The 25,144-nt window shown below is 46.8% G+C and overlaps 1 protein-coding gene across 8 annotated transcripts in view; it reads right to left on the reverse strand.

The window, feature by feature from the left end:
* The window catches only part of TNRC6C (trinucleotide repeat containing adaptor 6C), a 992,178-nt gene that overhangs the window by 45,946 nt on the left and 921,088 nt on the right, over nt 1-25,144 (reverse strand). For all 8 annotated transcript variants that reach the window (XM_078654625.1, XM_078654629.1, XM_078654624.1 and 5 more), the window contains one exon: nt 16,027-16,097. In XM_078654625.1, the coding sequence (XP_078510751.1) occupies nt 16,027-16,097 (71 nt within the window). The remainder of the gene's footprint in view (nt 1-16,026; nt 16,098-25,144) is intronic.

The raw sequence follows: 25,144 nt of genomic DNA on the forward strand, positions 1-25,144 counted from the left end.
GTTCTCATAACCACCCTGTCCTTGTAAATCTGCATGTAGGGTTTCTCTGCTGTCAGCACTTGATGATCCTACTTAGTTGCATAATGGCTATTATCGAGGCTCTTAAGTGTTGAGTATTTGAGTTCTGCATATGCATCGGCTCAAACGGTTCCTTCATTATACGTGGTAGCACCATGTTTAGATTACCCATGGGTGCAGGTGGTGCTATCCTCTTTGCTCCCTCCAGGAAGCTTCGCAGGACTGGTGGAGGAAAGAAACTACTCTGCCCCCTAGTATATGTCACTATGGCTGCCACAGTCACCTCAAATGATGTGTAGTTAAGGTCATCATTTAGAAGGCAGGTAGGGTACCTAATCACTGTAACATCCCTTGTTTTACTGTTCTTCGCCTCTTCCTTGTCAAACAAGTGAACAAATCTGTTCCACTTCACCATGTATCACTTACATGTACTTGGGTTCTGGTTTCAATTAGGATCTCCATGCTTATTTGTGAAAGACCACGGAATACGAATTCTAAGTCCTTAGGAGTCAAGGCGCTAGGTAGAGGCTGGCTAGCTCTGGGCGGCAGACCAGTTTCTCTTGCATTGTCAGCATTTCTTGTGGTGGCTTTAATATTACCCTGTGTGAGGTTTCCATTAGGTTCCGATAACTATATCTGTGTTGCTCACTGTGGTGCTATTAAAATTTGTCTCATGGGCAATTGCTTGCACTTGTTTACCACCAATGGCATTAGAGTTATTGGGGGGAAGTGCGTATACAAATTTCCCTCAACAGTCTATTGATTGGGTATTCCCCAGGACAGGTGGTGTGTCAAGTGTATGTGAAGTCATTTTGTTGTGCATTTGTTGGTATACTACAGAAAACCATTGTGCCCATCAATATCATTAAGTCCTCACTGTCAGAAATTGTCAGTTATGGTACTGAAGAGTTTGCTCTGCTAATGGGAAAACTATCTTAAATGTTTTTGCCTCTTTTGAGTTTTGTATTGCACCCAGTAAAACTTTATCTTGCCCCAGGAATTAATTTTCTAGATTTATTGTGGAGCGATAGGCATTCACATCACTGTCTAAATGTTCTTCTGGTGTGCTTGCAAGCTTGCCTTTACCACCCTGCCATCTAAGTATGCCTATATTGGTATTCTCATTGTTCCTAACTGTGCTTTGAGAGAAAATGTTTATTATATAGTGTGGTTGCGAGACCTTACTGTGCAATTAACTCACAAACGTGTCTTAAGTACAGTTGTGCCTCTCTGAAAAACCTTAGGTCAACCCTGGGTAGCTGTGGCTTTGAGCAGTCAGCCTTTAACAAAAGGATAAATGCAAAGCATTTAGAAGCACCAAAACAATTTAATAAGAAGGAAACTGTAGAAATAAAAAAGTCCGGTAGACAGTTCTTGTAGTTGTAGCTTATTCCTTGAGTTACAGCTTAGTAAGTTCCAATGTAAGTCTTAATATAAGCCCCACCAGGAGCAGCCCTGCTCAGCCCATTTTCTCCAACAGCTCCAAAGCGACATTCTCAGTAATATGTAGTTTTCAATTAGTGTAAATGACAGTACCTGTGACGATCTTCAGGCAGCAATGCTCATGGAAAACCTTACATTCAAATCATCTTTATCACCAGTACTTGACTCACGAAATTAACTCTGATGGCAATCCAAGTCAGCTACAGAGCACAGAGACACAACAACAAACTGGGCCTTTTTGATATTCCATTTCAATACCATGGAGACACCAGTCGTGGTTGGAAAACACTGCACAGTTACAATAGACTGTGCAAAGGCCTGTAGACTACAATCCAAAGTTTCCTCCACATTTGTTCTCTGTAACAGCGGGGCTTGATGATTCTTTAAAAACATGTTATCAAAATCTGCCCTCGATTATTTTCTACCATGTGCAGCCACTTCTCATCAGGGCACACCGGAGCCTTGTCAGCATTCAAAACCTGGGCATGACCTTCGCCCCTACTGGGGCTCGATGTGTGCCCCCGACATCACTACATCACAGTCCATTTCAACACTTTTAGGTTGATTTAGCACATACCTCTTCATTGGGCTTCACAGTTTTAAAACAGGACTGCAGAAACACTTTACAGTTTCATACACAGGTGGATCTGGCACCTAAAATTATTTAGGGCGACCGTTGTCAGGGTCACTGGTGGGGCGGGTGCCAGAAAGCTTCAATAGTTTAATGTCTTTAGTAATATTAGAACCTTAAGTTCCAGTAGCCATCAAATAGTCTTCTTTTCTCCATGTGTAAGTTCTTTTCCTTTTAAATCGTCGCCAATGTAGAAATAAGGAAGTCCAGTAGACAGTTCTTGTAGTTTATTCCTTGTAAGTCTTAATATAAGTCCCACCAGGAGCAGCCCATCTTCTCCAACAGCTCCACCTTCAAGTACAAACATCCATAACATTCCAAATGACATCATATAGCTAGAGCGTCAGGAAGAGAACCAGGGCCAGGGAGATGCATTACAGAAGAAGCAGATTACTACAGAAACATGATATGAAGGAAATTCGACACCTAATTATAAAAGTAGATTTTATTTTTATGAATTTGTAGACACCGAAACAAAATCCACTATTACTGCTTTACTGCTTTTCAATCAATCAAAATGCAAATGAGCATTGGCAACTACTGTGGTTAGTGGAGATCTTGCAGTCAAAGCAGTTTTCAATCCAGTTCCAGGCTTAATGAGTAAACCTCCATATACATCAATAGAATTGTCCTGATCCAAGACAGGAAGCTGAAGTTGCTAATCCGGTCACCGGGGCTCTTGCTGGGGCCACCCTTAGGTCCATGTACACAGTGGGGGAACTTTGCCGACTGAGGTCGATGTCCCTCAAAACCCAGGTGAAGAACAGCTGAAAACCAATTGCCACTGGCCTACTGGTATTCGGTCACAGGGAAACCAGCTTTTGTGGTCCTTGAAGTACGTCAACAGACTCTTGGAGTTCTCCTCTTCTGTCTGAGGCTTGGACAATGGAGAACACTGAACAACAGGCACAGTCCTCTCTTTGCTAGCTCAGGAACAACAGCTGCAGTCCATTCTTTGAAGCAGCCTCTCTTTGCCAGTTCCAGGGAACAGCAGGTCAGTCCTTTGGTCTTCTCTCCAGTACTTAAGTGATATGAGGTCTGGGTGCCACTTTTATGGCCACAACCTTCCCTCGTGGGATGCAGAGACTACTTGCCAAAGGGCTACCAGTCCCCTCCCGCCAGATGACGACTTCCTGATATATGTGCAGCATCTAGCTATCTCAAAGTGCAATATTATGCCCACTCCCAAGATGGCAGAACCATTCTCTCGGTGTGTGGAGCTTGGTAGCTCACCCTAGAGGTATGGCTCCCTGAGGGCTACACGCCCACAGGGAAACTGGTTGGGCAACTGTTGTCCCTCTCTGTCCCCAAAAAAGCAGCCCCTCATGTGTGTCCAATATTGGCTTCCCCTTTGAAGTTCACCTTTTGGAATCACACACTGTTAGGCTTAATGGCAGGAAGAGGTAACACCGTGTCCCAGGAGGGCTGAAGGCTGTCTCATGGCCAGCAACTGTAAATGGCCACTGGAAAACTAGGGCAACAAAGTGGTAATTTCTAGAGTTGCCTTATACTCAAATGTTACATTAAATTCGATTTGGGCATCAAGTCAGGTTTAATGTAACAATTCCTTTGATACCTTAGTTCCATTCAGAATTTAGCACAGCACTTACACATCAACATTTCGCACTGTTGGTGTGTAACCCTGTACTTGCCAAGGGGGGTACTAACCTTTCCAAAGTAAAACATAACACTTTGGGGTTACTGTTAGGATACAAAAACTACATGTGTTACTTTTGAATATACAGCATCCTGCTTAGGGCTTGACTGGCCTACCTTAGGGGTGACAGATATTAAAAAGAAACAGTTGGACTTTGTCATTAGTTTAAATGGCAAAAGTTGGGTCAGTGTTTTAATTTGCCACATTGCAGTGACAATAGTTGCTGCTGCCTGTAAGGGACACTAACGTAATGGCCCAGGTACCCCATGTACCATATACAAGGGACCTAGAAGTAAATTAACATGCCAATCGGTTATAAGCTAATAAAACATGCACTTTTAAGGGTCAGAACACTGGCACTTGTGTGGTTAGCAATTTCAGAGTTGAAAAAACTGGCATAATCAGTCCAAACATTTGGGACTGACATTGCAAAAGGAAAATGCTACTTACCAGTGCGCATCTGTTCTTGGCATGTAGAGCTGTAGATTTGAATACTGTAGCATAGATCGCCATCTGGTGTTGGGCTCAGATGTTTGCACTTTGTTATTGTAGAAGTTTGTAGTCACGAGATAGGTGACTCCTCCTTTGGTTAGTAGTGCGCATGGGCATGGACTCCATCTCCAGATTATTTTCGCCATAAAGGGTGATGATGGAGTTAGTTAGAAATAAAAGATGTCCATGTGTAAAGTATCTAAGTAAGATATTACTGCAACAGATACAGGTATCCGGGGAGGCGGGTGGGTGTATACAAATCTACAGCTCTACATGCCAAGAACAGATGAATACTGGTAAGTAGCATTTTCCGTTCGAGGCATATGAGCTGTAGATTGTATACTGTAGCATATACTATGCAGCAGTGTTGCCTTCGCGGTGGCCACCTGTATCGGTTGCAGTAGTTTGAAACAGTGTTTTTAGTACAGCCTAGCCCACACTAGCCTGTTGTTTTGCTTGCACATCTACACAGTAATGTTTAGTGAATGTGTGTGGTGTAGACCATGTTGCTGCTTTACAAATGTCATCCATGGGGATATTTCCTAAGAATGCCAGATGCCCCTATTTTGCGTGTGGAATGCGCCTTAAGGGGAATTGATAAAGTACGTAATGCTTTTTGATGGCAGATTTGAATGGTTTTAACAATCTATCTGGCCTGATTATGATATAGGATTGCCTTTATGTGGTGGTGAGAACGCTATAAAAAGCTGTTTTGTTTCCCTGAAACTTTTTGTTCTGTCGATGTAGTAAAGAATACCTCTTAACGTCAAGCGTATGAAGAGCCTGTTCTGCTACTTAGTCAGGTTGAGGAAAAAAAAAGAGTAGGAGCTCGACTGACTGGTTAAGGTGAAAGGGAGAGACTACTTTAGGTAGGAATTTAGGATTTGTCCTAAGAACCACTTTGTTGTGATGGATTTGCAAAAATGGTTCTTTTATGGTTAATGCCTGGAGTTCACTTACTCTTCTGAGAGATGTGATGGCCACAAGAAAAGCTACTTTCCATGCGAGAAATTGCAACTCACATTTGTGTAAAGGTTAAAATGAAAGGGACGGAAGAACTTTCGCTGGTCCTTTGGTTTCTCCATACCTACAGCCTTCAGCATTTCCACTTCCACCTTCATGCGGGCCATCTCTTTGTCCGCATGAGCCCCGAAGAGGGTAGATCCAGAAAAAGGCAAGTTAGCAACCCGCTGTTGCGCCTCAGGCTTAAGAGAGGTAAGGTGCAACCAGGAATGTCGTCTCAAGTTTATGACCTGATTGGATACCATCATGCCCTCATTCAAGATCTCCTCGAAGTCTTCCCTCCTGTCCCTCAGGAGGAGCTCAAAGAATTGCTGCAGGGTCTCCCACAAGGAGCGGTCATACCAACCCAAAATCGCCTTCATCGAAGTGGCAGCTGTACTGCAGACTTTTCTTCCTGCCGAATACATATGATGGCTCTCCTTGTCTGGAGGGACCGTAGACGAGGGGGCAGTGGAATGCTGCTTCTTGGCCGCTGTCACAATGACAGAATCCGGCACAGGATCTCCTCTCAAGAACGCAGGGTCAGAATCCGGGGGCCTGTACTTCTTTTGAAGTCTAGATGGTGCCTACTTCACCGAGGCCGGAGTCAAACAGTTCCATGGCCGGTTCTTCCAGTACTGGCACCAAAGGTAGCAAGGGGCGAGAGGTGCCTGCGCTGCAATGTTTCAGAAATCTCGGACGGGTGGGCACTGTCAATGTGATCCCCAACTTCGCTGCCCCCCTCAGCAGCATATCCTGGAACGTCACTATGTCATCCACTGGTGACATTCGTCGGAGGAGAGCCCGACAAAGTGGGAGAATATCTCCTGTCACTGGACGAGTCCATGTACCTGGACCAAGACCTTTTCCTCCGTCAATGATGACGTGACCTCGTCCAAGATCTACGCTCACTGCGAGAGCGATGCCTTCCTCTGGATCTTGACCTTGGCAATCTGGGCCTTGCAGGAACCACTGGCCCAGGAGGTTGCGGAAACGTTAGAGGTTGAGCCGGAACCAAAGGGTTCAGTTGTGGAGGCCGAGGCAGTGGTGGAGAAGGGGGAGGAGGTGGAGGAGGTGGCGGCAGAGGTGCTGGAGGAGGAAGTTGCGGAAGAGGAGGAGGCGCAGGCCTCCTGGGCCTTGAGGGCAAATAAGTCCGGGAACAATCAGAGTCCGGTGACCTAAGAACTCTCCTCTTCTTACGAGCAGGCCTCGGGGAGGAAGCTCTGGAGGTGGACCTCTCTGAGCGCGAGCGTCAGCGCCACCGCGACCGGGGATTCGCCGATGATGGTGAGGAGACGCTAACTACATAGGCACTAGATAATGTTCTGGGCCTCGACTTCATCTTAGACGTCGACTTTCCCCTCCTCGACATCGATTTTTTTTGACGTCTCCCTTCTCGACAACGTTCTTTTGGACGCCGACGAACTCCCTGACGTCGAGTCTTCGTCTCGACGTCGATCTGTCTCTCTTAGACGTCGATCTTTGTACCAACGTTGAAGGTGAACGGCGGTGTCGCTTCGACGGCGAGTGCCTGTCTCTTCGGGACTCATCACAACGTTGATGGTGTGTCGACGCCGGTGAAGTCCTCGACGTCGACCTCGTCCGAGGTCTCTACGTCATACCCCTCGACGGCAAACGTCGACCGGTACCGGTGCCTTTTCTGGGCCTTTTCTTGACTGGGGAGCGCCCCAGCTAGTTGAATAGGGCCTGTATAGGTGTTTCATTTAAAAAAGCCATTACTTAACAGACTTGTGGTTGCTCTATAAAAGCCTCCCCCCACCCCAATTGCTTTTGTTCTCTCACCGTCTCCCTAAATCTGCTGTAGTGCTTTATCCACACAGGGTCGAAAAGATGTTTCTCTGTGAAGGACGTTCACGATCAAGGCCAGCACTTCCGGCTTGAACCCCTGAATCTGGTCTATCTCCCTAATGTTTTCCCTCCACACACTTGGGTGCCTGCAGTGTCTGAAGCTTTTAGGGTATATTTGAAGCATATGTAATAAATCATCTTGCCATCCTGAATGACTGTCTTGGCCCTTTTTTTGTACTCCTTGGGGTGGATGTTGTATTACATCTTTAATGTCCTTCCACTGCCGGTGGCTATATTGGTTGACAAACGTGCAGAGTTTGCAATCCTCTACTAGGTGACTGATGTTTTTTCTATTTTCCGGTCTGCTATTTCCAGTCTTCTACTCTCTGGAGGTGGTCCCACTGATATAGTGTAACTTCGCTTCCTGGCTGTAGTTAAGATGAGTCAGTCACTAAATTTGTCGTTGATAAACAAAGAGTACTGGGAGGAGTGTTTATCTTTCTTTTCAGTTCTAGGAGTCACTCCATTCGAGGGGGCTTTCTCCCGAAAAGCAGTCTTCCTTTTGTTGCGTATGCTTGGGAGCACTGGAAGGTACAAAACCTAATTTTCTAATTTAAAATATTTCTAGAGCGCAGCGTACACCTTGCGGTTTCTTGGCGCTGGGGGGATTGGCTACTGAGGGAAAGAGACCAGAAGAAAGGATAAGAGAAGGTATTAAGAGAGTTTAAGAAGGGAAAGCCTGGCTGAAGAGGAACGTTTTCAGATCTCTACGAAAGGGAAGGTACTGAGTAGCAGAGCGGAGGTGATCGGGGAGTGAGTTCCAAAAGGTTGGAGCCAGGGTGGAAAAGCTGGCCCCGCCCCACTTTTTACGTGTGAAGCGAGGGGTCTGAAGAAGGGACTTGGAGGAAGATCGAAGTTCTCTTGCAGGTACATACGAATGGATTAGTGAAGTGATAAAAGCGGGGGCAGTGCCCTGGCGGGCCTGAAAGGCCATACAGCCGATCTTAAAAAGGGAGCGTTCTTTTACAGGGAGCCAGTGAAGCTCCCTGAGAAGGGGGGTGGAATGGTGATAACGAGGAAGGCCATACACCAGTCGAGCTGCCTGGTTTTGGATAATCTGGAGTCTACGCAAGCTGTACGCGGGGATACCATGGTAGAGAGCGTTTGCGTAGTCCAGTCGCGATATCACAAGTGCGGCCATGATGATCTTGAGTGCCTGGGGGGAAAAGAAGCGGGAAATAGAGCGGATAGTGCGGAGAGTGAGGAAACAAGAGGATACCACGGAACTAATTTGTGAATGGAGAGTGAGCTGGTTGTTTATTTTTACACCGAGTGTTTTGACTGTGGTGGAAGGGGTAGGTGAGGGGCCGAGAGAGGGGGGCCAGAAGAGAGAGTTCCAGGGGCTGGATGAACCACCCGTGAGAACCAGCTCGGTTTTATCCGGGTTCAACTTGAGGTGGTTGTGGTTCATCCAGTCCCTGATGAAAGTCATAGTTGACTGGAAGTTAGAGACAGAGAGAGGAGAGGGGGATAGATCAAAGATGAGCTGGAGGTCATCCGCGTAATTATAAACGGTGACCTCCAGCTGCTGGAGTGCGAAAATGAGAGGAAAGCTATAGAGATTGAAAAGCAGAGGGGAAAGGGAGGAACCCTGGGGAACACCGCACGTGACGGGGAGAGGAGTGGCCGTGAAGTTGCCTAGCCGAACCGCCTGAGTGCGGTCCCTCAGAAAGGAGGAGAGCCAAACGAGAGCTGATCCCCCGATACCAGCCGCCTTGACACGGGTAAGTAAGATGGTGTGGTCCACCGTGTCAAAGGCGGCGGAGAGATCAAGGAGGACCAGTGCCTGATGCTTGTTCTCATCCATGCCCTTTCTGAGATTGTCTAAGACTGCGACCACGACTGATTCGGTCGAGTGCCTAGGACGGAACCCGGCTTGGCGGGATGCCAGTCCTCCGTTTGCCTCAACCTTCTTTTGGGATGGCATGAGGGTTTGAAGAAAGAAGCAGGAATCCACTTCTCTCTCATCACGCTGCACAACATAGATGCGCGTTGCTTGTGGTAAAATGTGCACGGTGAAAGTGACTGATACCCTTGCAACATATGTATAGGAGACCTTCGAATGTGAATGCTTGGGATGTAATGCAAATGGCTCTTAAGAGCAAGAATAATGAGTGGTATCCTGTCAGTAGGACTGACAGGATACCACTGATAATGACTCAGCAATGCTTATGTCTCTTGTGGTGTATGTTCATGTAAATTGTAAATTGAAAGCCCACTGGTTCGGACTGAAGCCTGAGGATGGCCAATACCTCATTGTTGTTTAGTGAGAAACTATGCATGTGCTGATGGAGTATACTCTAATATACATTAATATATATATCGGAATGTGTGAGGGGCAAATGGAATTGTTTATTGGACACGGTATAAATAACTATGAAACCATTGATAACTAAATGGAACATGTCTATTAATGTATGTACGACCCAATTTTTATTTTTTAATTTGTTTTCCCCAAAAAGTTATCTGCTGCCCGCTTTTCAAAGAGTTGAACACTGTTAGGTCTGGTGGCAATAGCCTCTAATGATATGAGACTACTTCTAACTCCAGGAAAGTTCCTGCGCTATCCCCCTCAAGTGTGCTCTGTTCTTCGAAGGCGATGTCCTCGACATTGCCTCATCTGCACTGAAAAACCTTCTGTCCTCTTGGAGTGGTTCACACATAGTCGAAGGTTTGAGATCCTTGTGCTCTTCCTCAATGTCTTTGGACTCTGGTGGCCTTATTGGGATTGAAACCCTTTCATCAAATCATCAGTCTTTTCTCTTCTGCAAGAAATATGTCATTTCGTCATACAACATTTCTGTAACTGACTGATCAATAGGGCATTGCTTGTTGATCCTGGTTCAAGGTGCCCTGGTGCAAAGTCTAGGGAATTTTATGACGACCTGCTGATATTCCCTACTTTGGAAAACATTATACTGCATCATAAGAACCCACTTCTAAATTTCCAAGAAAGTCTTGCTTAATGCAGCTGCCTTGATACTCCACATCCAGAAAGGTGGACAGCCATGATTGATATATCCTAGGCTATTATGCTTTGCAAGGTGCTCTGAAGTTCAATAGACAGTATCCTTTACCTTTTGTGAGGCTGTACATCTGCACATAAATTGACCTGCTTATGAGCAGTGGGTAGAAAGCCTTTCAGGTTACAGTTGGGTACACTATTATGAGCTCCAGAGAGTTCATAATGTAAGTGGAAATTTTTACAGAACCGGTGAGGGAAAAGCCTGGTTTATATGAAATGAAGTTACCCATGTAATCTCCAGTTAACTAGTTGCATCATTCCTCCAGATACTGCTGGAGGGGCTTCCTATGAAGATGCACATCTTGCACTATAATGATGCATGATGAACAGGAGACCGTGGAGAGAAGACATTAGGCCTATCCTAAAATTGCCTAAGTACAACATAAATTCCAAAACTTTTCTTGGTTAGAACACTGCCTCGCCTCTAAAGAATACAGTCTTCCATTTACGGCATTCAGTGAAGCGCCCAGAAGTACGAGTTACTTACCTTCGGTAATGATGTATCTGGTAGAGACGATTCTAGCCGCAGATTCGTTAACGTAGAATTATCCCCAGGCGTGAGACTGGATCCAGAATTTTTTTGCCACAGCATCCCTGCGCGCCGGGGGGAACAGTATCACGCGACTCCGCCCTGGCGTCCGCGACGTCAGTGAGGTCACATAAGTCCAGCCCCGGGAAACTTTTCCGCGCCACAACGCAGAGCCATCAGATAAGACTGTGAGAGTATAGGAACAGTGTGCGAAAAGCAGAAAAAGTGGACAAAGGGCATGGTGAGGAACACCACCATAAGGGGCAGTGCCAGACACTGCAGTACACAAAGGCAAGGAAAAGAATAAAGAACATGAAAGAATGTCACGACAACATACAGCGGGACCACCACCCCAACCAAGAACAATGAAGGGGAACCAGTCCGGGACAAACAAGGAGCTGCAAGACTCCAAGATAACCCCATCACAGAGAGTGACAGCCCCCAAAAGGAACAAGAGCAGAGGCCAGGCCAAAAGATTCCCACTTAGGGCGGGCCGTGAAGGAATCTGCGGCTGTAATCGTCTCTACCAGATACATGATTACCGAAGGTAAGTAGCTCGTACATCTGATAGAGTCTACTAGCCGCAGATTCCTTAACGTAAAATAGATACCCTAGCCATACCCAAGGGGGAGGAGGGTCTGCGAGAGGGCCCCAGCAGCCTGAACATAATGGAGAGTCCCACAGGCCAACGGTTAGGGAGAAGAACCCTGTCCCCCCCAGGCAAGGGGAACCCCTGCATCCAGAAGACCCCAAACCCCAAAGGGGACGCGGGAGACAAGAAGAGAGGCAGCCCGCCGGCAAGCAGCAGGAGAAATGAGGGCAAGGCTAAAGGAGCCCAAAGCGCCCCACACTGATTCAAGGTATCAAGAATCTCTGCCAGGAGCCCCAAGGCCCAAACAATGAAGAGGAGCACCTAGGAAGAAGAGCAACCTAGAGACTCCAAGGAAAAGAGGTAGAGCAACGGCAAGCTCCCCCACTGGGAACACGCCCAGTGAAGAGGGCAGCTGAGCCTAACACAGTCAGAAGGCAACAGGCCAGACAGAACGGCGCTTCCAACAACAACAAGGCAGGCGGAAGCAGTACGGGTAGCCCAGGGTCACCCATGGAGAAATGCCCAGCATCCCGCAGGGACAGATTGCGCCTGAAGAGTGACAAGGAACTAAAGAACCGGTGGAATCTCTAGGGAGAAGAGGCAGAACCGAAGGCAGGGCCCACTGGAAGAAGCGGACAAGGCAAGGAGGACTGTCCCATCAAAATTCCAGAAGGCACAATGGTGCATAAAAACAGTCGGTCGCCACCTGCATGCACGGCCAGACCCAGACAACACCACAGAACGGTGCACCCAGGGCAAGGCAGACACCAGCCCAAGACAGAGTAGAAAGGCAAAAAGAGCCCGGACACGCCCCTGAGAGGAGCCCGCATACACGGCCCAAAAAGAAGTGGAACCAGATAGCCATGACGCCAGGCCGCAGACAGCTCTCGGCCATCCAATACATGGTGCCGCAGATCAACACAGGCACCCTCCTGAGATGCGGCAGACATAAGGGACTCCGCCGAGTCCCACAAGCAAGAAGTGGCCCTAGCCAAAACACACAGTGTGTTAAGGACCCGCTGAGCCACACTGGTTGAGGCAAACAAATTTCACCCCCAGGAGTCCAGCCAGCGGGACTCCCGTGACGGGGAGACAACAGCGGCGGCAGGGAGGGAAAGGCATTCTGCAAAAGAGGGCCTCTGGTAGAGGGGTGGAGGGAAAGACACATGGGATCACGCGGCGCTGGATGGTGGCGGTGCAGAAGATGTTGGGGCACCGGGTCCCCCTTGACGGGACGGCCCCAAGTCCCACAAAGAGAAGAATAGAGCGAACCCTCGAAGGGGAGCAGCAGCTCCCTACCACCAGAGCCCTGATGGAGAACCTCCAGAAGATGATCCGCGGGGAAATGGGCAGGTGGATCACCCATGCGCAAAATTCCCACAGCCGTGGAAACAGCGCGAGCAAAAGCCACACCCGCCTCCATAGGGCCCCACGGTGGGAAAGCAGTCCCTCAGTAGGCGACGGCTGCAAGCTAAGGTGGCCGTCCCCCAAGCCAACTGGAGGAAGGAAGGGCCAGGTCCGAAAAGGAGGCAGAGGGACCGAGGAATGGGGGACCTGTGGCGCCTCAGGCAAAGACCGCGGCCTCGGTGACGGCGAGGAGCAGTCTTTAGACTACGTCGGGGAAAATGTCACGACGCGGCGGCCCGTCTCCGGCGAGGATGAAACCAGCAAGCGCCGGACTTCTGGAGAAGAGGAGGTGTCCGAAGAAGAGTCCACGACAAGACGTCGGCCTGGCGCCATAGAGTCCGCAATCTGAGGCAGGACATCGTCGTCGCCCGGGGCCAGAGGAGACGCCTGAACAGCCTCTGCCACGGCGCAGGAGACCGGGGCTGGGTCGGAGCCGGGGCGGAACCGACTCGACCTCCGGTCAGTACTGCCATGTTCGGCTTCAGGCAGTTCTTCATAGAGTAGGCAACGCTTGTCATGCAACCGTGGAAGTTGGTACTGGTGGTGGTAGGGTCATTGGTGAGTGAGAGGACGAGTTGAGTGTTGTCTCTGTGGGATATAACGTTAAGACCGTGAGATTTTATGATGTTGGCCAGCGGAGTCATGTATGAGTTGAAGAGAGTGGGGCTAAGGGATCAGACCTTGGGGATACTGCATACAATATCCGTGGGTTCAAAGGTGAAAGGTGGTAGGAAGAGCTTCTGTGTTGTTCCGGTGAGGAAGTAAGAAATTCATCTGAGCACGTCTGCTTTGATGGTGATGTGTTGGTGTCTTTCTATCAGCATGTGGTAGGATAGTGTTGAAAGCTCCCAAGAGATCGAGGAGGATCAAGGATTTCATTTCCCCTGGCTGATAAGGGGTGATACCTCATAACCGGTCCTAGGATGCTTGTTTCCGGTCCAGGTAGGACCTGGCCTGGCAGTTTGGGCTTGACTGTTCCCATGGGATGCAAGGTCAAGACTGGTTTGCATACGGCTGGGTCCAAAGTGAAATGGTGTGGTGAGCAAAAAGTTCTGGATTTAGGCTCAGATCTCTCCCTGAGAAGAGTGTTTGACACTGTTCAGCATTCCGTCCTTTTTGCGTTTCTCCTTAGTTGAGCAAGGTTCGGATGTCATCAGCGGCTGCGATCAGGGCAGTCTTGGTGCTGTGATTTCTGCGGAAGCCGGATCTGGGGACGTCTAGTAGCTGAACCTGCTCCAGGTGCATTTTGAGCTGCTTGTTGATAATCTTTTCCAGTACCTTGTCTGGGAATGGGAGCTGGGAGATTGGCTGGAAGTTTTCGAGCTTGCTGGGGTCGGCAGAGTGTTTCTTGAGGAGTGGTTTGACTTCTATGTTTTTCCAGGAGTCGGGAAACGTTGCGATGTTGATTGAGGTGTTGAGCAGTGTGGTGAGTTCCTTGCTCATCTTTTGGTTTCCGAGGTTTAAGATGTGAGGCGTGGATGGGTCTGTGGGAGCTCCTTAGTGGATGGATTTCATGTTGGAGGTGGTGTCCTGCTTGGAGGGGAGGTTCCAGGTGGTCAGTCTGTGGTTAGTGTCGGTTGCAGTGGAGGAAGACCGTGGGTGTAGGTTGGAGTTCAAAGTTTCTGTATATGGTTGTGATCTTGTCACGGGAAAAAAAACGGCGAGGTTTTCGCACAACTCCTGTGAAGGTCTGATGTTTTCGCTACCAGCCAAGTTGGAGAATTCATTAACGATGTTAAGATGTTTCTTGCTGTTGTTGCTGGCTTTGATGCGTGTAGCTAGGGCTTTCTTCTTCGTTGTCCAAAGCAGGCGGTCGTAGAAGCTGAGGGAGGTTTTCAAGGTTGCCCTGTCGGAGGTGTCCTTGCTGGTGGTCCAACTCCTCTCCAGCTGTCTGCGGTTATGTATTGCTGTCCTGAAACCTTGAAATTTTTGGTCCAACTGCCTTGGCGGGTGCTGGTCAACTTGAGGAAGGCGGTGCAGGGGCTGGAGATGCTGAAGTGGACAAAGTAGACCATGTGAGTTCTGTGATGTGGTTGAATTTTATGTGGTTGCGGGAGATTAAAGATGGGATCCAGCATGTGTTCTGTGGTGTGCGTGGGGTCGCCGTCCATGTGGGTCAGTCCGAGGCTGCTCATACTGTCCAAGAGGTCCACTGTGTAGTTGTTGAAGTCGATGTGGAAGTGGAGGTCTCAAGAAAGATATAGTCCTAGGAGTCCAGGGCTAAGGGCGCAATTAAGTATGCAATGGTATTGCTGGAGCGCCTGCCTGAAGTTCGGTATGTAAATGTGCCTCATTGTTGTCTTGTAATCAGCATGGAGCTTGAAGTTGAGGTACTCTATGGGGGTGATGGTATTGTCGGTGGAGGTGCACGGTATGATATCTTTGTGGATAATGGCTGTTCCTCCTCCCTCGCTTGTTGGTGCGGTCCTGGTCCTGGATTTTGTATCAGTCAAGCCAGACACTACCATCCTCAATTTTGTTTGGCAGAAGAGACTACTTTCCATGGTCTTATTAAGAACACATTGAGGCCATCCCTTTAATAGACAAGAACGTGTTTATTTTTGAGAAATTAGACTCAAAACTACATGAAAGGCCAATTATACCTCTGCACTCAGTTCTAATGGCACTAACTTGCAGCCATTGAAGGTTGTGTGCGACATTCGAGTAAAATTCATATACTTCCATAGTGTGCAAGAATAGGGCAAGTATATCGTACAGAAGTAATATAGATTATTTTTTTTGCCATGAAGACCAATTCATGTAAGGCCATGACCGTAATTCTATGAGAAAAATGAAAATGGCAGTTTGAAATCATCATAGGGGTCACAAAACAAAGAAATTCTGGGTGAGGTGCCAAAATATTAAATCAGAAATACATCTGTAGTCAATAAGGCTGAATGAGCAGAGCCCAGTGTTTCAGGATAAGGTGCACAATAAGAAACAAAAAAAAAGGCCAAACGTGATAGTATTATTGAATGTAGATTCACAGCAATCCTTAAAGATGGTTTAATTTCCACTTGTGTAAGATGCTGCCTATCAAGCTCCATTTCATTCATTAGTATGAGGTTTAATTTCCACATGGTCTAGGCGACTAATTCAAAGGTTCTGCAATTTGCTTACTTTAGCAGAATGAAACAGCACAATGCTGGTACTGTCAAATGTGATATATAAAAATATTTTTTTAAATAGATATTATCGATTGTGAAATAGCTTCAAATCATCAAATATGGGCAGGACTATTCAAGATTTATGACAACAAATGAAAACCCAATGATGGTGAAGCAGCTGTATATAGTTTTCACACCATACGGCTGCTATCAGCAATAAGGTAAGATTCTATACACAATAAAACAGCATTTACCTGGGGTGTGAGATTACGCAAGACAAGCCAGCTGCTGCTTCTTCCTGAAGTGTCAGTGCTCCAAGCAGAACCTATAGCAGTATCAAAAAGCAAACAAGTATTTTAATAAAAAGTAATCTGGAAGCCCATAGGCAGAATCATTGACATAAATAAATGTTTCAGCACATTTCAGCTGGTGCAGCCCCATTCATAATTTGCATGCCATATTCATAAGAGCACAGGGAACTATTTCTTATGCCCATGAAGACAAAACTGTGGCTCAGCAAGAAATGCTTAAAATACAGATTAATGTCTGCAAAGCATTTGCTCTCCTTCACTAACGTGGGTTTTCTACATCCAAGGATGAATACATTGAAATCTACTGGCAAACGTCTTAGTCAGTGTCAAACAAAAGACTGTACAATTCAATTGTGATATTTTCACACATGACTACTAATTAGGAATAGGACGTAATATGAATCAGTCAATTTTATATGTGATTATTATTATTTGTGTGTGTTGTAATGTGATTTGTATATTTATGTAATTTTTTCAACACTGTAAATGTTTGTAATGTGATGTGATTTATATATGTAATCACATATATATATATATTGTATATGTTATTTTTGTATGTGTGTATATACACTATTTCTTTAATACAAATAATTTTTGATTATTAGAAATATTTGAGAGAATTTTTCTTTGGAATTGACAACCATGTTATGGAATTAATATTTTGTGTCACTTTGAATGAGTAGCCCATTATAGGGGGCTAGATTTGATTATTAACACATTCCATGAGAGATAGGTAGCAGAACCATTGTTCGTTTACTACCCCTCCACCAAAGCTGAGTGTTATATTCTATTTTGACTAAAGAACCGTAGATACAAGTATATAATTAATTTCTCATTCCACTAGAAGGGCAATCATAAGACAACATGTGTATTTGTAGTGCACGTTCACCCTTAGGCATCTTGGCTCGGAATAGATGTTTATTTTTACCCAACTCAATGGTACTCATTTATCAACCTCAGATGGCTGAAAGGCTGAGTGGACCCGCAGGGATTTGAACCTGTTATCATGAGGTCGAACACAGGCCCCTGCAGTGGGTGCATTAATTCAGTGAGCCACGAGACAGGGCATATCAATATCTATATATGAACCACTAACTGTTGATTTGGAAGGAGCTTAGGAAGGGTGACATCCAGAAAGTCCTGAAGTGAATTTCAGCTCAGAAGTAATTATGGTAAGGAATCAAGTTAGCTGAAAATGCCTATATTCATGAGGCGCACAAGTGTACACACCAAAATATTGCACTCCTTAGAATGAGGCTGTGGTATTAAACCACTTGACATAGCCACTGAGTTCCTTCTGTGCCATTTGGAAAACAACCGTGTCCTCTGTGTGAAGCTGAACTGTTTAGGACTATGACTAAACTCAGTTGTTGGTATCTCTTATGGTCACTTGAATAATTCCCCTCATCAAATACACCTTCTTTCCATAATGTCTCACAGCAGGAAGGCTGCTATTAGTAAACACAAGACTTCGACTGCAATCATTGTGAACGGTCTCTACTTGTTGGAGAGACTCGAAGAAAAAGTATGAGGAAGTAGAAAAGAAAACCTTGCATATAAAAATAAAGCATTTAGTGTGGTTAGAGTATTTCTGAGACTACCAAGGATACCAGTCCTCAGTATGAAGTGCAAGAACCTGTGGAAAAAGTTCCTTTGAACTCTGTCTAGCTGAAGTTTCTTAAGAGTTATGTGATGTTAATTTTGTTTTCTGAAAAGTGCTCATTAGTTCTTTATTAAAAGGAAATAGAGGCTGACCTGTGAGTGATCAGATCCAGACGGCAGAAAGCAAAATTTAACAGCAGAAAAGAAGGAATGGTTTCTTACCTGTAATCCTATTTCTCTCTCAGGGGAATCTCCATTGAAGTCATAAGCACTGAATAGTCTCTCCCACGTGCGGGGATCTTGGAGCACTTCTTTATAATATAACTTAAGTGTAGATGTTCGCTTTTCTTCAGTAAGGCCAGGAGAGACACTGAAGAGATTAATGTTTTGCAGCCTATAAGGAAGCCTACATTGGCCAACTGTTTCAGATTGCATTTAAAAAAGGGTAATAAATATTCAAGGAAACTCCATTGGTAGACATAAGCACTGAAGAGAGTTCTCAGGGAGGCCTACCCTACTTGAGCATCTGTTCTTGCATCTCAGTCCAACAATAATTTTTGGTAAAAGTGTGTATAGATCTCCACGTAGGAACTTTATATATTTCAGCGATTAGAATATTTCTCATTAAAGCAGAGGTATCCGCTTTCCCTCTAGTGGAATGAGCATTAGGTCTACCGGACAGAACCTTATTTGCTTTCTGGTAGAGTAACAGAATGCAAAACACTGTTCATCAGGATATAGACTGTTTAGATGTGGCTATATCTGATGGGACTGGCACATTTTATTATTATTTCTTTCTTTATTCGATATTTCACAAGGAACACCATAAAAGAGACATTAAAAATACAGTTTACATAATTACACAAAAGTACAAATTATGTATAAGTTCCAACGTAATTCATAGAAAGACAATGTGCAGTAGAAATAGAGGAAAATATTAAGATGCTGGGATTCATCATTGTTGCATGTGGGCGAGGGTGTTTTACAGGTTTTTCCTATGGTTCATAATACATTTAAAAAAATTAAGAACTGAATAACAAACATCTTCGGATTCTAGCATTTGTAATCGAAGGAATGCTGGTCGACATTGTCTAAGGTCCCAGCGCCTAAATAAAGGGAGTAACCAAATTTTTCTGTGTGGATGATAAAATTTACAGAACATGATCACGTGTATGTTGGTCTGGGCGGATTTCCCATCGCAGGGACAAAGGGGCGGGATTGAGTCCCAGCCATTGTTCAGTGGAAAAACAACCGACCTAAAAAAATGTTTCCAGTCTGAATCTGGTCAACAGCATTCTCTCATATGTTGTAGTCTGAAGAGTTAGATACGGTTGGATGCCATTTGCTGTCTGCACCAGATTCGCGTGAATGACTGATGGTTTTAATGACTCAGATGCCAATCTCAATGTCTCTAGGTGATAGAGGGCTTGTTGCTTTAGGGCCTTCCTTGACAGGTCAGCAATGGATTCTGGTTCAAAATAATAGTTCTCGAGGCCAAGGTCTTTAAAAAAATTCCTAATATAACAAAGCCACTTTACTTTTGAGGACTGATCAAGCGACATTGTGTCAGCCACGATTGTCTGCGTTAGCGCATTTTTGTCGGAAGTCCAAATGCGCCTCCACAACATCAGTGGTTGAATTTTGAGTAAGTCCTCTAAGTAGGGAATTCCCAGCTCTATATGAGAGGCGTAGGTTGACGTGCCTCTTGGAGTGGCTAGGTGGAATCTTAAAAAGGTATTTTCTGCTACCTGAAGGGCTCTGATATCCGTATGGCCCCACACTCCCGCTCCGTACAGGGCGATGGCCTGGCACTTAGCATTGTAAATTTTCAGTAATTCTACTGGTGCCCTCCTCCCCAACCTCTGAGAGAAGCTCATTAGGGCCGCTATTGATCTTTTGAACAGATGACATCTTGTCTCCACTGCTGGTTTCCATGTCAATCTGTTGTCTATCATGATCCCAAGGTATGGGTACTGGGCGGTGATCTCAAGCTTTTGGTTGTCGAGAAATATGTCTTTAATGCCTTTTTCCCATTTCCTTGAGATCATTACAAACGTTTTTTTTACGTTCACTTTTAGGTCCAGGCCACTCATAAAGGTTGTGTATCTGTTCAAGGAGCTCCGGAGTTCGCGCGGGGTTCGCGCAAGAATGACGGCATCGTCCGCATAGAGCAGGGCTGGAATCAGGCGCTGTTTTACGTGCGGGAGGTTCTGAGCCCCCCTCAGCATGTCCCCCTCCAAGCCATTGGTGTAGAGTGAGAAGAGGAAGGGGGCCAGGACACAACCCTGCCTGACTCCACGCTCTATGCCAAACGACGCAGTCATCTGGCCGTTCCTCCCGAAGCGAACTCTTGCCGAGGCTCCAGAGTAAAGCTCCCTCAGGAAATCTAATAGGGGAGGATCTACTCCCATTTGGGTTAGGACTGTCCATAGCTTTGAGTGCGAAACGCAATCAAATGCGGCGGACAGGTCCACATAGACCATGTACACCATATTCTTCTTAGCCTGAATATATTTACTCATTATCAGGCTAAGATTGAGGGCCTGCTCCACCGTACCGAACCCCTCTCGGAAACCGAACTGGAGGTCAGAAATGATGCCTCTTTCCTCACCCCACTGCTGAAGTCGCTCTAGGATCACTCTCCCCACCACTTTACCAAGCGAGTCCAGCAATGAGATGGGGCGATAGCATTTCACATCCTGGCGGTCCCCTTTTTTAAAAATAGGTACCATAATTGACCTAGTCCAAGAGCCTAAAACTCCCTCACTTGCCGCAGCCGTGCACACTCTTGTGAGGATAGGCGCCCATAGGTCCAAGTTGTGTTTGAAGAGGTCCACAGGGACGCCATCAGGGCCTGGAGCTTTCCCGGACTTACTTATTTCCAGAGCCACTAATATATCCGATATATCAAAGGACAGCGGGATTGGATATTGTGCCTTTGTGGTAGTATTCGTCGACCCACCTAGGTTCACATCTGCTTTAAAAAATTTTGTAAAGTGGGCCACCCAGGTATCTTCATCTATAGCCACCTCGATCCTGGGGGAGTTATCTGTGAGATAGGGAGATCTAACCGTGCGCCAAAAGGCCTCGCTATTCTTTGAGAGAGCACTCTTGTGTAGATCTTCCCAGAGTTTCTCCTTCAGTTCTTTAGTTCTTAGCTTACGTTCCCGGGTATAGAGGCGTCTAAGAAGTTGAATCTGTCCCGCATCTCTGGGTGTGTTGTGTAGGGCAGATTTTAATACAGAAAGGGCTCTAGTGCAGCTGTGGTTAAACCACCCTTGTTTGGTACGATGTTTAGACGTTGGTTTAGCCGTAAGTAATCCCTTGATTATCTCTAATATTTCTTTATAGTTGTCTAGGACATCCTTATGGTTTACCGAGAGGTCCAAGCATTTAATTATGTTGGGATACGCCCGCTCCACCAGTTTTTTTGTAATTTCATTGGGGTTAATTTTTTCCCATTTTATTGTGTAACCGTTTTTTTTCCCTATTTCCAGCCTATTTTGGGCGAGGGTATTAGCTATTTCAGTGTTTTGAGGTTTATGGTCAGTTAAGTGGAGGTCTAACCTCAATGCAGAGTGGTCACTCAATGGGTTGGGAATAACCTGATAGTTTGTAGTTATGGGTAGCAATCCAGGAGACGGGAAGATGTAATCGACTGTCGTTTGATGGCCCCTGCCCACGTAAGTCGGGTGGAAAAAATGTTTTTCCAAACTTGGGCAGTTAGCAATTGCCAGGTCCAGGTCTGAGAGCAAGTTGTTCATTGCATTTCCCAGCTTGGTGTGGACGAAGTGAGCTAATGGGGCCTCAGATTCATCCACGAACCCACAACAGTGTAGGTTTGCCATGGGACATGGATGAAGGTTAAAATCCCCTCCCCATAGGAGATGGATCGTTCCAGGTCGATCTTTCCACTGATAATGATGTCTCAGTCTCTCCTGTATATCACCAACAAAGGTCAAAAATTGATCTTCCTCTAGATTATTATAAGAATTTGCAAGAAGAATAGACTCCTTGTTTGTAAAAGACAAGGAGAGAATTTGACAATTGGGGTCGGAAAAAATGTTCAAAACTTTTAAATGATTGAGTGAGTTTGCAATATATGTTATTAGGCCTCCTTTAGGCCTGCCCATTACGCTACGCACAGCTGGAGAGAAATACGTTTTATAACCCAGGAGATGGAGCTCTGTTGTGGACCAGGTCTCTTGAAGGCAAATTATTTTCCCTTGTTCAAGAAACTTCAGGGCCGTCTCATCCTCAATCTTTGGGCGTAAACCCGCCACATTCCAAAAAAGGAGGGCTATGGGCAATGTGTCGGCTTTTAGGATTACTGGCTCTGAGGCCAACAGAGATTTTTTTGTGCTGGGTGGCCGGTATGATGAATTGGGCAATATGTCAATTTTTAAAATTACTGGTTCTGGGGCCGACAGAAATTTATTTGTTTTGGGTGGCCGGCATGGAAAATTGGGATCGGTGTAATCAGCGTCTGTTGATGGTCAATCGACCATTTCTAGTGCGCTGAATCGGTTGGTCAGCGGGAAGTTATGCCAAGGATCCCAGCGGGGCGGTTCTCTATGTGCCATCCTCTGCAAATGTGGGCCCCATCCTTCCCAGTTACCTCCCTGGTGGCGTGGTCCTACTAGATGCCAAGGATTATCATACTCACAGTGACGGGGAGCCCCGTAATGTCTGGTTTCATAGAATGTGGCCTGACGAGGGGGTGCTTCCACCCAAGAAAGGGCAGGATCCTCAAAGAAGTTATTATTAAATTGTCTTGCGGGATAGAAGAAAGAGAGTGGTTTGATGCTAATGCCCCAGTTTGTGTTTGTATGGTCCCAGGAGCAGATATATTCTGCTACCCTAGGTTCTTCAAAAGTAATGATGATACAGTCCCCTGGGAGCGTTTTTGTGCCTTTGCCCACCCAAGGAGTCCTACGTACTGAGGAGATCCTTCCCTGCCAATCTGGTGGCATGGGACGGTTCGTCTGTAGCCAATGTTGTACTTTGTTTTTCAGAGACCAAGGCGGTTCCACGTTGTGGGCAGCTAACTCAGGAACACCGGTCATAACTGCTACATAAGGCGAGGCGTCTGGTGGCAGATTTACAGGAATTCCCCCCTCTCCGGGGGCTCTGGGAACATGATTTTTGGCAGTTTGGAGAGGAAGCTTAAGTGCCGGAGTTTTAGATGTTACTTTGTTTTTTGCCACTGGCTGTGATAGGGGTGTTATTAGTGGCGAGTGATTTCCCTGTGTCTGTGTCGTGACTACGTTGTTAATTAGATTTGGTGTAGTCGTAGTAGAGATTATTATAGGTGTTACACTGGGGGTCAGTGCCATAGGTGTTGTAACCTGCACTGCATTCTTTTGGGGAATGACAGGCTTTGAGGTGACACCTACGGGTTTCGGTGGGGGCAGATTAGTATGAATAGTTCTCCCTCTTTTCTGGGGGCCAACCGCTTGGTTTTGATGTGAGAGATTAATAAGCTTGGACATCTGGGACTCTAACTTTGCTAGCTTTTGTTCTACTGGTTGTAGAAATAACTTAAGGAGATCAGTAATTTTATTTAGAAGTACCGAGTTGTCACTATCTATTGATCCCTTGTCAGTAGGTAGAACTGGTGAGTCTATGATCACGGGAGTAGAAGATTCCTGATCGATATGATGAAGTAGGGCAGTGACATTTTGTTGGTTTGGTCTTGGGGGAGAAAACTGTAATATACTAGGGGAGTGTTCCGACATTATGAGGGTGGGGGTTTTCTGATCATTCTTTCTTTTGCTTATTGATCCCTCCCTCCTTCCCCTTGCTTGGATTCTCTCAATAGATGACATTTGTGGGGGGGTTTGCGGTAGAAGCTCGGGCGTTTTTAATAGATCAGAGCTCAGTTGTGAGACTGCTAGCTCGGATACCGACAGGTCCACATTATTAGGCAAGCTACGTCTCCCCTCTCCGGGAGCCCTCAATCCTTCATTGATACCGCCCGGAGCAGGGGTTCTGGCTTCTAACAGGTTACCCAAAGAGGATCTTTTGGCGAATGCTAGATCTAAAGAAAGCCTATCCTCTATCAGTGAGATGCTTTGATCAATGAAGGTGTTGGCCTTAGTAATAAAATCGTCCATTGGGCCTAGCAGTTTACTCACACTCCGAGGGGCCGTAACCTTCTTTCCTCTAGTTACCACCATATTGTATAAAAAGAATCAGACTGGAAGTGGGGATTTAAAATACAATATACTTTATAAATTAATAATAATTTTAAAAGGGGGGTGGCCCAGTCCAGTCTCTCAGGTCCTTGAACGGCCTTAAACGGCCCGCCCTTTGCCCGGGCTTAGCCCCGTGCTGAGTCCCGCGCGCGTCCCGCGTCGCGGAAAACTCAGAATGAACTTATAGCCCTCAATAGTCAGGGGGGGGGCGTGGCCGCTGCGGGAAGAGGCTGCAGGTGGTGGAATGGCCTCGCAGTCCCGCAGCGGTGGGGAGAGGTCAGCGGCTCACCGACACAACCAACACGGCACTCCCAGCGTCCTCGCAGCCCCAGAAACAGCAGCACAGGTCGGGGGCCAAATCCCTCGTGGATTCAGGAATCAGGCAAGTGGAAAGAAAGCCAGTAACTGAGTAGCATCCGCGCAGCGGGTGCTGCGAAAAGTTATACTTTTCCTCGTTCAGGGGGCGTGGCCGCCGCGGGAAGAGGCTGCAGGTGGTGGAATGGCCTCGCAGTCCCGCAGCGGTGGGGAGGGGTCAGCGGCTCACCGGCACAACCAACACGGCACTCCCAGCGTCCTCGCAGCCCCAGAAACAGCAGCACAGGTCGGGGGCCAAATCCCTTGTGGATTCAGGAATCAGGCAAGTGGAAAGAAAGCCAGTAACTGAGTAGCACCCGCGCAGCGGGTGCTGCGAAAAGTTATACTTTTCCTCATTCAGGGGGCGTGGCCGCTGCGGGAAGAGGCTGCAGGTGGTGGAATGGCCTCGCAGTCCCGCAGCGGTGGGGAGGGGTCAGCGGCTCACCGGCACAACCAACACGGCACTCCCAGCGTCCTCGCAGCCCCAGAAACAGCAGCACAGGTCGGGGGCCAAATCCCTTGTGGATTCAGGAATCAGGCAAGTGGAAAGAAAGCCAGTAACTGAGTAGCACCCGCGCAGCGGGTGCTGCGAAAAGTTATACTTTTCCTCATTCAGGGGGCGTGGCCGCTGCGGGAAGAGGCTGCAGGTGGTGGAATGGCCTCGCAGTCCCGCAGCGGTGGGGAGGGGTCAGCGGCTCACCGGCACAACCAACACGGCACTCCCAGCGTCCTCGCAGCCCCAGAAACAGCAGCACAGGTCGGGGGCCAAATCCCTCGTGGATTCAGGAATCAGGCAAGTGGAAAGAAAGCCAGTAACTGAGTAGCACCCACGCTGCGGGTGCTGCGAAAAGTTATACTTTTCCTCGTTCAGGGGGCGTGGCCGCTGCGGGAAGAGGCTGCAGGTGGTG

This window comes from Lissotriton helveticus, chromosome 7 (genome assembly GCF_964261635.1).
Source record: "Lissotriton helveticus chromosome 7, aLisHel1.1, whole genome shotgun sequence".
In the NCBI taxonomy this organism is placed as follows: domain Eukaryota; kingdom Metazoa; phylum Chordata; class Amphibia; order Caudata; family Salamandridae; genus Lissotriton; species Lissotriton helveticus.